Genomic DNA, 11,678 nt, shown 5'->3' with positions numbered 1-11,678 from the left:
AGTCCTCTGCTCTGACTTGCCAAGCAGCTTCTAGTGGTGGGAGAGGCTTTTTCGGTAATGTGGAAGGCTGATTTACTGGCATAGCTGAAATATTTTGTTCTCTTTAGTGTACACTGAACATTTCACTATAAAACATGTTTTTTGAGTCCGCGTCCCTTTCATAAAAAGAGGTAAAAGAGCACAAAAAGTTGAGCCAAGTAAAACGGACAACAAAGTTCGCACTCAAAGCTGACTTATTTCATTATACAATTAATCAGTTTAACAAATGTGTGGCTTTTGCCATGCAATCGTGCCACATGAGCTTAAAGCAGAAAAGGTGAAGTAAGCACATGCACATTCTCCTGTCGCCAAACGCTAGGTGTCTGATCAAAGAAGCCGTGTTGTGCCTTGAAGAATGGCTTAGATGTGCTTGAGCATAGCATATTTACTGCAGTTTAATGTGGCAAGCACACTCTTTGTTGTGGGCAACCAGTGTGTTGCCACTCTAGGTTCACATGTATGTGTGTTCACTTGGCCATGCATTGGGACACCTGTCCCTTTGCGTAAGAGAAGATGCCTCTGTTGAATGCCTTCTCTATGTGTTTGTTTGGTTCGCACTGTGATAGAAAATTTATAGGGGTGTGAACTTGGATGAGTTGCTCATTTGTAGTAAACTTGCAAAAGCATGCTATGATTGAGACAGAGACAAATAAGCAGGTATGAAAAACGTGCCACTACTTCCAACTGGCATTTATTAAAAAGTTAACAGAATATATACTGAAAAAAAAACAAGATAAGCAGACACAATAGATAATGTTGTCAACAAGGCATGCTTGCAAGTTATCCGAGTTCTTTGTTTGATAGTGGTCCCTGTCCTTATTGAACAAAAACATTGGTACCTTGCACACATGCCTTAACTATGCTCCCTATAACATTATTTGTTGTGTCTGCTTTACTCAACACAGATTTCAAACATGTGCATCGGATCTGCATAATTTTCATCTTAGCTTTTTCAGTGCTTAAATAGGTTCTGTCAACGTTCTGAATAAACCAGGTTCTGCAACACCAGGCTCTGTAACTAATTGTGAAAGGTTAAATGTGTGTGATGTCAATAAATCTTTGCCATTCTGAAGAACTAGAATTTACACATGGATATACACTATTCCATGAGATAACAGGATATTTGAAATCCCCAAGAAGAAATATTGGAGCTTTTGGAAGTTTGGTTACAAAACTGGTTTGGACAGTCATGCAAGTGATCTCTGAATGTTGTTTCTGCATCAGGTAGACAATTACAATCACACAGTAATACTACAACTTTGTTGTTCATTTTAATACAACTATACTTAAGCTCAAGAGATGATGAATCAGCATCGCATGAAAGTAATTCTTCAGAGACTGCAATCAGTACACAACCATTATTGTGACCTTTACAATCGCTTCTATAAGCAGAAAATTTAGTTTTGCTAGTGAAAAGTTCACTTCAATTAACATTGTCATATTACAGCCATGTCTTAGGTAACACCACAACATCTGCAGAACATGTCAATTGGGCTGACAGGCAATTACTCTTCTGAGTAACACTACAGTTGACATGCATTATTTTGACCCTGACAGGACAGACGAAATTATTGCCATGCAACGTCATAACTTCAGCACGGTGGGATTCCAGTCATTTGCAAGAGATTAAAAGCTGGTTGCCATTAACTCTCATTACCTTGCCGATAGCCCAGGGTTTAGTTATAGGATACCACTCATAAAAGGCAGCTTAATCACACACATGCAGTCAGTCGCAAATAACAACAGAACTTGTAGGCGAGGGATGAGAAGCATGAATTGATTAACTTGCGCACTTAGCTTACAATAAGCAAGTGACTAACCCATATAAGACGATGACCAAAATGAGAACAAGGTAAAAGCGGGCACCAACGTTTCAACAGGTGGACTTGTCTTCTTGAAGGTGACAAATGCTTTCCTTAGTGCTGTGATGGGACAAATGTCTGGGCTGGTGTGGGGTCTATGTGGAAAAATAGTGTAAGATACATAGAATAGTATGTATATTTGTAATTACCTGTATGTATATTAATTTGGCTAATAAAAATTAGGGGTAAATACTTTCTGATTCGCCCTCGTAGAAGACAAGCTGAAGAAGGGGCAGACAGGCACTTGCACCCACCCCGTTTTCCTTTGTCTTGCATTCCCATTTGTGTAACACCCAGCTATGGTTACTCACCAACTAGCCACCTCACAGTGCTTGTTTATGCAGCACACGCTTTTGTATTTTATGTACAGACAACATAGGCTTCTTATGAGCCAACCAATGTCTTTAGAGCCAACTGCAACATAGTTTTCTATCCTTTATCTTGTCATATCTTCTATGTGTGCAACATTGTACTGCCAGCCAGTGTCATGAAACGGTGTGCACAGTCACTGCTAGCCTTGCGTTTGGGCTATCCACATAATGTCAGTAAAGTGCCAAGGCCAGATGCAAACTGTAGACATGTCATCTGGCTTCAGTTGCATGAGCTCCCCAGTGTAAGCGTTTATATATGCTTATGGTCATTATGACCAAACGGCGAACAATCATGCACTTTAGAGATTGCATACAGTGGAAGCCTTGCAATGTGTGCATACCTAGGGTTCCATCAGCTATCTGACAAAGACCAAGGCACAGGTACAAGTAGGGATGCCTGAGCATTTATTAAAATTCTATTTTTCACCTCTGCTCGTTGGCCTTGGCAAACAGCCTGTGAGAGCACTTGCGGACCTTTTTCGGCTTATATTTGGTCACGTTCTTTTGCTGCCAGTGTGTTCCTACCATGTCTCGTTGCTGAAGGCTTTTAAAGGGGCCCTGAAACACTTTTTATAGAATAGGAGAAATGCATTAGAAGTTAAATTAGGCTACTTCAGAAATACTTTGCCACTGAAAGTACTTCAACGCATTCAACAGAAGTGGAGTTATTGGCAATCAAACTTCGCAGTGCTTCTGCTCCTTCTTTAATGCCTTGCACTGTGAAGGCTACGGCGGAGTGGGGCTTTCCCACAACAGTCCGCCTTCTAAATCTCACCATGGCACGCAGTTGAAATTTAATTTTAGATAGCAATATAGATGCTACTACTTTTGATTTGGCACCTACGACAGGCCAAATGTAAGCCAAATGCGGCTGTCCTGAGCGAGCCGCAGTGTGCTTAGCCAGTGGACTTGTCGCAGCAGGCCATGGTGGCCGCGGTATTTATGCTACATAGCAGACCGCAGCTACGTGCAACAGTAGTGCTTATGCTCAGGGTTTGCTTTGTGCATGACAGGGCTTGAGTGCGTGCTCACGCTTACGTGCTACATGCTGCATGGTGCAGACCGGCTTTGTCCTTCATCAGCTTGATCATTGCATAGTAGCCACATCCAACTTGCACCCTTTTGAAACGCTATCGATTAGACTGCCAAGGTGTCTAACAGGACCGGCCAGGAGTGAGCGCATGTTAGCAAGCATGCATGTGGTCTGACCTTAAGTATTGCATCGTTCGAGGCTAGTTGAGTGTTCAAAACTAGTCGAAATTAGCAATACACACCGGGTACGACACCAATAAGCGGGGTGGCCAAAGTTTAATTCCTATGCGGGTGGCCGCACATGGCTAGACGATAGTCATCTTTTCCTGGAAGTACATATGTAATTATTATTGAAATTTGAAAGCACATTTTCGCTTACTTTAGCCTGTTCATTGGACTTTGCCAATCAAAAATTCACTGACAATTATGATATACTCCCTAATGTGGAATTTGAGCGCAGCTCTATATATGTACATGCTTTGATTTCGCAATACATTGGCTGGTGTGGATAATCTGTCTCGTGCGGCACGCTGCAAACGAGCAAAGTATGGTGCGACTGCCTCGCTAATCTGTAGATCGCAAGTGGCAGCACGTGGGCACGATTCACAGCAGCCGCCACAGGCAGACCTCCCAGACAATGTGCACTACTCTGGTGCTATCGTCGCTGCACTACGCTTTTCGCGCTCTTGTCATACCCTCCTCCACCACTTTCATCCTCGTGTCTTTCATTTTTCGCTGTGCTCATTTACTCGGTTACGCCGATGCTCGCTGCATGACACGCACCGATCGAAACACCCTTCTTGATTGACGTGACCTATCGGCCAATAGCAGCCGCGTATGGGAATTCACTTAATTTTATTATGAAATAAAGCGTCCAGGAGAGAGTGAGGAGCAGGCTTCTGTTGAAAAGAGAGCGTTTGAGATTAAAGTGACTTCGCGCTCCACTTGCGAGTTCCATGCGCCGCGTGTGACAGCAAAGATTGGCTGAGATGTTCACAGCAGCCATTGCAGCAGTGTATGCTATATGCGGACTGTCTTTTCACCAAGCCCGAGGCGTGGTTCGATCAGTACTCCTTTAAATTGGTCTGCACGTTCGCCTCATGCCACAGCTTGCGCAGCGACTCCCACAGTTCACAGACGACTTCAGCGACAAGTCGGGCTCCTTGTACCTGTATGCTCTCAGCCGCCGCGCGCTGTGCATATCTTGTCCTTGGGCTTGGGTCTCGGATGCCTCGGTGTCACGTCGCGCCGAAGCTCCACCTTCAGTGTCTGGATGGGGTACACATAACCAACACGCGCGCCTTGCGCTTTGCAGCCTCTTCATGCAACTCCTTCTGCTTCGCAGCGCGACGCCTCTGCTATTGAATCCTATAAACGGCAGTCGGTGCTGGCAGCGCGGGCGTTTAGGCCGTTGCCTCGCCATCAGAAGCTGTCAGCTCACTGGCCTGCATGGTCGTAGTCCCTGAGACGTACCAGTGAGCATATCTTGCTTGGTGGGCCCCAGTCCCACAGCCTCGTCTAATTACATCTACGCGCGCTCCGCACACGTGCGCCCGGTTGTTCGCCGGACGGCGCTAGTGCCGCTTGTTCAGCATCGCGAGGCAGCGATAGAGGCGGCGTTCATCGTTAAGCTTAATTTCGCTGCATCGAACTCCATCGACCACCGCAGGACGCGGCACGCTCTAGTGGTCGGCGTCCGACGGGCCGTACGACGTTCTCGGGTGCGGCGGTTCCCAGCAAAGAGCCACGGCTTTCGGTATCGGTGCTACGTCGCGCGTTCGCTAGCCACAGCGACCGTTGACACCCTTTTGTCCCATAAGTTGCCCATTTCTCCCACAGAATAAAGAACTAACTTCTGTTCTCCTGTCACGTCCACGACCTCCACGAGGAGGTCGTTGTGTCGTGGTATCTATGTGGGTCTCCGTGGTCACTAATTAGGCCAGCTTTGACTGTTCGCGCGGTTTTTCCCCGTGTAGGGTAACAAACCGGACATTCGTGTTAACTTCCCATCTTTCCTTGTTTTTCTTTCCCTTTCTCTCTGTGCAGCGCTGGCCCTGGCGGTGCCTTGATGAAAGAAGCTGCTGTGACTGTGCACGCTGGCAACCCTCTAAAGCTAGTCGGATTTGTAGTCAAATCCAGCCACAACCGGAGTCAACCTTTCTTTTTCACGTCAAAATGGCAGCGACCACGAAGCGCAAACGTGTGGGAGTCAGTAAGAACCGCAAAAAAGCGTGGAAGAAGCATTGCGACATCAACGATGTGGAAGAGTTCCTTGAGGACCAGCGCTTTGACGAGCGTATCGGCGGCTCTGTGGCCAGTAAGCCGGACGAGCAGTTGTTCTTCGTGGATAAGCTACCCGCAGCGCCTAAGGCCGCGGCTCTCGCTAATGCTGCGAGCAGGAAGCTGCGCCGCAGCCGCAAGCTGACATGCTTCAGAAACCTCGAGCCAAGCTCCAAGGTAAAGGCACCGGTGCAGCCGCGCCGTGTGCGGGATCCTGATGCCCGCAAGCCCGCTGAAGTTCGCGAAACGCAGAGGCAGCGTCTCGCCAAACGGCTTGAACAAGGCACCGTCGACCGCCTGCGCGGCGTTGCGCGAAAAGCAAAAGTGACGACGAGCCGGTTTGACTTGACAGGACTTAGCGACCTCTGGAGCAAAGACAGTGAAGAGGTGTCACCGATGGCTGGGGATGGTAAACATCGCGTGCCGTCCCACCGACACCAGAAACCATCGCTGCTTCCAGCAGTGGAACCGCCGCACCCGGGGACGTCGTACAACCCGTCGCACGCCGACCACCAGGACCTTTTGCGGCGGGCGGTGGAGGTCGAGCAGCGAAAGCTGCACGAGGAGCGCCGCCTCGACCGCTGCCTTGCGATGCCGAATAAGCGCGACTGGCCCACCGAGCAGGACAGGCTCGCCGAGATGTCGCAGGGACTTTACGACCAGGAAGAGGATGACGACCAGGCCAGTGAGCTGACAGCTTCTGACGGCGAAGCAACGGCCGAAGCGCCCGCGTTACCGGCACCGACTGCCGCTCGTAAGACTCGGCAGCAGAGACGTCGTGCTGCGGAACAAAAGAGGTTGCGTCGAGAGGCCTTGGAGCGCAAGAAGGCGCGTGTGCTAGCCAACGACGTGTACCGGATACGGACACTGAAGGCGGAGCTTCGGCGCAACGCCGAGGCGTCCGAGGCGCGTCAGAAGCGCCGCCAGCAGCGCGAGGTGGACAAGTTGTACGGCGCGCGGCGGCTGAGCGCGTACAAATACGAGGAACCAGACTTGCCGTTGAAGCTGTCTAGCGAACTGCGGGATTCGCTGCGCGAGCTGCGGCCCGAGATAAACGTGCTTGAGGACCGCTATAAAAGTCTACAGCGTCGAAACGTGATCGAAACACGCCAGCAGCAGAAGAAGGTGGTCAAGTACAAGCCCAAGAAGGCTGTAAAGCGCTCGCACAGGCAGTTTGCCGAAGCCGACGAGCAGAGGTGGAAAAAGGAGCTTCAATAAACGATGACGTCTCACTTCCCTATGTTGTCGCCCTCGTGTCTGTGTCTCGCTCTTGCAGCTTTGTCAGATGGTAACCGTCAGGAAGCTGATTGAAGCTTCCTGACGTCAGGAAGCTTTGCACGACGAGTGCATTGTGCCATCTCCAAACTGCACGATTGTTCAGGGCGTAATATTAATACTCTTATGAACACTCTTTATCTAGCAGTTTCTACAACTGAAGACAGATGGCACTACAAGACCTTTGCCTATGGCTGGCCTTGTGTGGAGCAAAAATGAAGGCTTGCAGTGACTGTGTGCAATGTATATAGACCAGACCATTTTACTCTAGCACACACAAATTTAGAGTCGGCACTTTTAATAGAGAGTCTTGGGGTAGTGGATGCGAGTGTTGGGTACGCAAACTGCTGGGTGTACAAAAGAACCCAAAGTGAACACAAAAGAGCACAAATTGCCCACAGCAAAATTTGTGTTCCCTGAATGCTTGGGTGCGGCCTGCATAGTATGCGGAATGTGAACGACTGCACTCTTTTTTGAAGATGAATCCGTTGTTCACTGCCACTGCTGGAGCACACATGCCGAAGCCATCTGGCACAGTGTGGTGCAATTTCAACGAATTTTCTGCATTCGGCACAGGAATTTTCGTTTATATCAAAATGACGTAAGAGTCCTACCCCTGTCAAGTTCCTTCGTCATGCATGCAAATTCATTGTGATCTTCACTGTAGACCCGACGCGGTTGCTCAGTGGCTGTGGTGTTGGGCTGCTGAGCACGAGATCGCGGGGTTGAATCCCGGCCACGGCGGCCGCATTTCGGTGGGGGCAGAATGCGCAAACACCCGTGTACTTAGATTTGGATGCACGTTAAAGAACCCCAGGTGGTCGAAATTTCCGGAGTCCTCCACTACGGCGTGCCTCATAATCAAAAAGTGGTTTTGGCACGTAAAGCCTCATAACTTAATTGAGTTTAATCTTCACTGTAGAGGCGTTCACAATAGATATCCATGTGAAACCGAGCAAAGCATAAGGGAAATTATTTGTTTTTAATTGAACTGTAAAAACTACAAGGTAAAGGGAAATGAAAGAACAAGAATACTTTCCGCCAGTGGGAGCTGAAGCCACATCCTCCGCAGTACGGCATTACCCACTTTCCTTTTGTCCATTTTTATTTCCCTTTACCTTATCATTTCTACTTTTCAATGAACATTTCAAATAACTGCCCTATGCTTTTTGTGACTTGGAGAAACCGAACCCCTGGGTTCCCCTTCTCATTCAAAATGAAGTATGAAAAGATAAATGTTCAACAGAAACATGGGAGTTCTTTCTTATACGCTCAACTTTCTGGTTGAGTCAGTGCATTATCAACAGGAATATATTGGTCCTATGTAAATTCCACAACTAGCTGATGCTTTTTATTAGAATTATGTATGTAGCACTTACATGCTGTAAATTATGTTGACGAAAGTAAAGTGCTCTTACTCCTCCGCCTGACAGAACATTAAGGAGCGGTAACATCATGAAATGATGAAGCAAGTCTGTGCCATTGGCTTGCCGAGTCATTAGCTCTACCAGTTCTCCTTATGTTCAATGTGGTAATTCGCAACCTTGCAACAGCTAAATAAGTGTGTCAACTTTCTCAGCTGCCTGCTAGTAGTCATTGAGAATTGTGGACAGTACAGCTGGTTATAGCGTACTTTGCACAACAGGACAGGCAAAGATTACTTGGAGCGAGCATTCTGAATTGAGTGGTTGAGCGTACCAATAGTCTCTTGTGGCCTGCCATCACCAGTGACTTCACATGGTGTACTCTGTTCTGTAGAATGGGAGTTCAGGCACATAGTCAGCTAAAACTTTTCTGTTGTATCGTGCAATGCAAGTTGATCCCTTGAACTTCCACAGTCCTTGGCCCCCCCGAGAGACATGGTACTTTTCAGGCAATAATCGTGGCATATCATTGGGCCCCATGCTGGTGGCCTGTCCCGTGTTACGCACTGAATTGGCAATTGTGCCACGGTCACATCTCACTAGACCTTCGCTTGTTGGCCCAAGGCTGCAATAACCGAAAAATTTTAAGGGGCTGTATTTTTTGTAACGACTTCACTTTCCATTCTTTCATTGCTTCGTAATTAGCTTGGGACACCATCGACTGGGACACTTGGGACAATGCCAAACAGTACGTCTGAGAAGTTGGAATAACAGCCGAAATATATGGCACCAGATCACTGTGGGTGCTTGCAGAGTCATGCATAGCAAATACATAGCCGTTTCACCTCCAAATCCTGAGCAGTTGTGTGCAATCTTGTGCAGGGCTTACCACAGTGCTGTGCAACCATCTTTGAGGCACCTTAGGGCAATGTGCTGAAGTATGCCGCATTTTTTTTTTTTACTTGTAAGCAGCTTAAGAAGCAAAAACTTTGACAAAGCACATTCGTGGAAACTAATTCCACTCCATCATGTACAGTCTTGCAGGCAGTGTGGTCGGCCAATTCTTAAAAGCAGTGATATTGATTACACATACATGGGAAAGGCTAAAAATTTCATAATGAATGCCCAACAGGTGTTCATTGCAACATAAATGTGCAACACAAGCACTTGACTATAGTTTTAAAAATGCTAAGACAGAAAAAGCCAGCCAAACAAAGCTGGTTCCAACAGTTTTTCTTTTTTTTCAGGGTGCATTACTACCTCGCGTATGTTGCTTTATTTTTGGCCTGTGACCGTTCAAGAGATTATCACTGTTGGCACGTTATCAATAAACTGTACAAATACTAATGTATCCTACTCTACTGTACCCAGCATTACTGTAGCTTACTGTATCCGAAATTTCTCACATTGTCGCATCTGTAGTGAGAGAGGCATATCTAATTGAATTGTATGCATGCTGCAGACAGTGCTGCACCATCTTCCGAGTCTGCATGAGCACCAGCTATTACTCTGGAAGATCAGAGTCTACAACTGATGATCGTGCTCTCCACTAGCGTTGTTTGGATGTTGCTTTTCATTCTCAGCATAAGTTCGCCCAATAAAGAGCTTTAATCACACTTTCCGGTCACCATTCTGCTTCCTCACCATCACAACATCGCAACATTTTTGGAACGCGATTCGAAATCAGTATGCAATGTTGTCACTTACTGAACAGAGTCAACGAAACTGCTATATTTGTAGCAACCTTGCTACTTGCAACATAGAGACTGCTTGCTTTCATCTGTACACTGTCCTTCCTTTAAAGATACGATATAGAGATACAGAAAAACATTTTATTGAGGCTCTTGATTAGGAGCTAACGGACAAGGGTCAAGGGCAGCATAAGCAAATGAAGCGTGGCAGGGAACTGGAGTCCTTTATTCATGCCTTTTCCTAGCAGGATGAGACGGTCTCAAAGAGTCTTGTTCTAATGATTGATCACATGATCCTGGCCTGTGGCATACATGAAGAAGCTGCTCTTACAGGTCTTATGTCTTGCCAATAGCCTTGATTAGCTCAATAATTGTCTCGAAATTCTTTTAGTATGCCCTCACATTCTTCGATTCTTGCAAGGGGGTTAGCATTAATAAATTTTTTAATGCAAGTTGTACATTAGCCACTAATGTAGCTTGTGTGTTTTTGCTACCGTCGGTGTTTCCTATTCTTTGTATATTAGTGCCATGAAATTTGCTGTGCATCCCTCTCTCGTGCAATGCCTGCAAAGGCCTGAATGCTATCTTTAAATAAATATATGCCCACATATGGCATGCGCGTTGTCAGAGTAGGCCTCTGTTTTCGGTTGCCCGACATGTGTCACGGCCCAAGGCCACAGTGAATGCTTGGAGTGTCTGTGCGTTTGACTTCTCAGATCCCACGAACGGGCCAGCATGGTTAGCAGAGCCTCTCCCAAGCAATTTGCCCCTAAGAAAGTCGGGTCCCCATAAAGAGAAAAATGTGTATTATATAGCAAATTACCTTTCTACAATACCCAGAAGAATGCACTGGAACCATGAAAGAAGGCTGGCAGGAAAGGCCAGTGGTGATGACAACCTTAAGTTCCTGCACTAAGTTGCTGTGACATCATTAGACTGCATCTACTTGGGCTTAGTAAATGTTTTATCCGCAAAGATGGACTGGCATTGTATTCTAAAGGAGCCAAAGCATGAACTTGGCACGTTTCGTGAACTCCCACTGCAACACAACAGCACAGACACGAAGAAATACTTTGAAATCCACTACGTCACACTGACACATTGGTGCTGGGATTTCGGTGCAAAATTTAAAAAAAATGAAAGTTTGACTTTCATCTTTCTCTTGTAATAACCAACTAATTATTGCAAGGTTAATAAAAATAGAGTTTATAAAGGATACTTCATCAATGTAAATGATTTAATGTTTCTATTTAGTGTCCCTTTATAGGGGAAAGTTCGGTTTAGACAAACATATTTAGACTTATAGATATATGTAATTTTATGAGGTTACTATAACCATTTTTGTTGATCTCATTTGGTTTTAACCCTTTGAGGGTTAAAACCAAACCGGGCAAAAACAGAGAGGGAGGCTTGCAAAAAACTTTCCCTGTATTCCCACACCGTGGCAGCACATGACAGAAAAGAGAAAGTTAGGAAATTGGCGTGCTTTTTAAACGACAGACGGTCTGTAAATATACAGCATCGACAATTTTTGGACTTGTCTGCGGTGCCGTATATTTACGTCATTGACCCTGAAAGGGTTAAGTTTATCAAGTTTGCATAATTTTCTGGAAAAAATTGGTTCCTTGGATTTCTCTATACAGGGTATCGATGACTTCCGAATAATTCCAAGAAATTCAATAAAACCAACCATACTGCTCTTCACCGTGGGGCACGAGTTGCAAGACTTCGAAGTTGACGAACTGGAATACACTCCTGTGAGTG

At 46.2% G+C, this 11,678-nt stretch overlaps 1 protein-coding gene across 1 annotated transcript; it reads left to right on the top strand.

Annotated features, from left to right (window-relative positions):
* Window positions 1-4,162: 4,162 nt before the first annotated feature.
* Window positions 4,163-6,824, top strand: LOC139054869 (ribosome biogenesis protein NOP53-like). Its single transcript, XM_070532548.1, has 2 exons — window positions 4,163-5,060; window positions 5,351-6,824. The coding sequence occupies exon 2, from the start codon at window positions 5,480-5,482 to the stop codon at window positions 6,800-6,802; it is 1,323 nt and encodes a 440-aa protein (XP_070388649.1). The 5' UTR covers window positions 4,163-5,060; window positions 5,351-5,479; the 3' UTR covers window positions 6,803-6,824.
* The last annotated feature ends 4,854 nt before the right edge of the window (window positions 6,825-11,678 follow it).

Source organism: Dermacentor albipictus, chromosome 1 (assembly GCF_038994185.2).
Source record: "Dermacentor albipictus isolate Rhodes 1998 colony chromosome 1, USDA_Dalb.pri_finalv2, whole genome shotgun sequence".
NCBI classification, from domain to species: domain Eukaryota; kingdom Metazoa; phylum Arthropoda; class Arachnida; order Ixodida; family Ixodidae; genus Dermacentor; species Dermacentor albipictus.
This window is presented reverse-complemented; position numbering and strand designations above follow the sequence as displayed.

Coding starts and splice junctions, on each gene's coding strand:
- LOC139054869 (XM_070532548.1), top strand. CDS start 5,480: ATGGCAGCGACCACGAAGCGCAAACGTGTGGGAGTCAGTAAGAACCGC.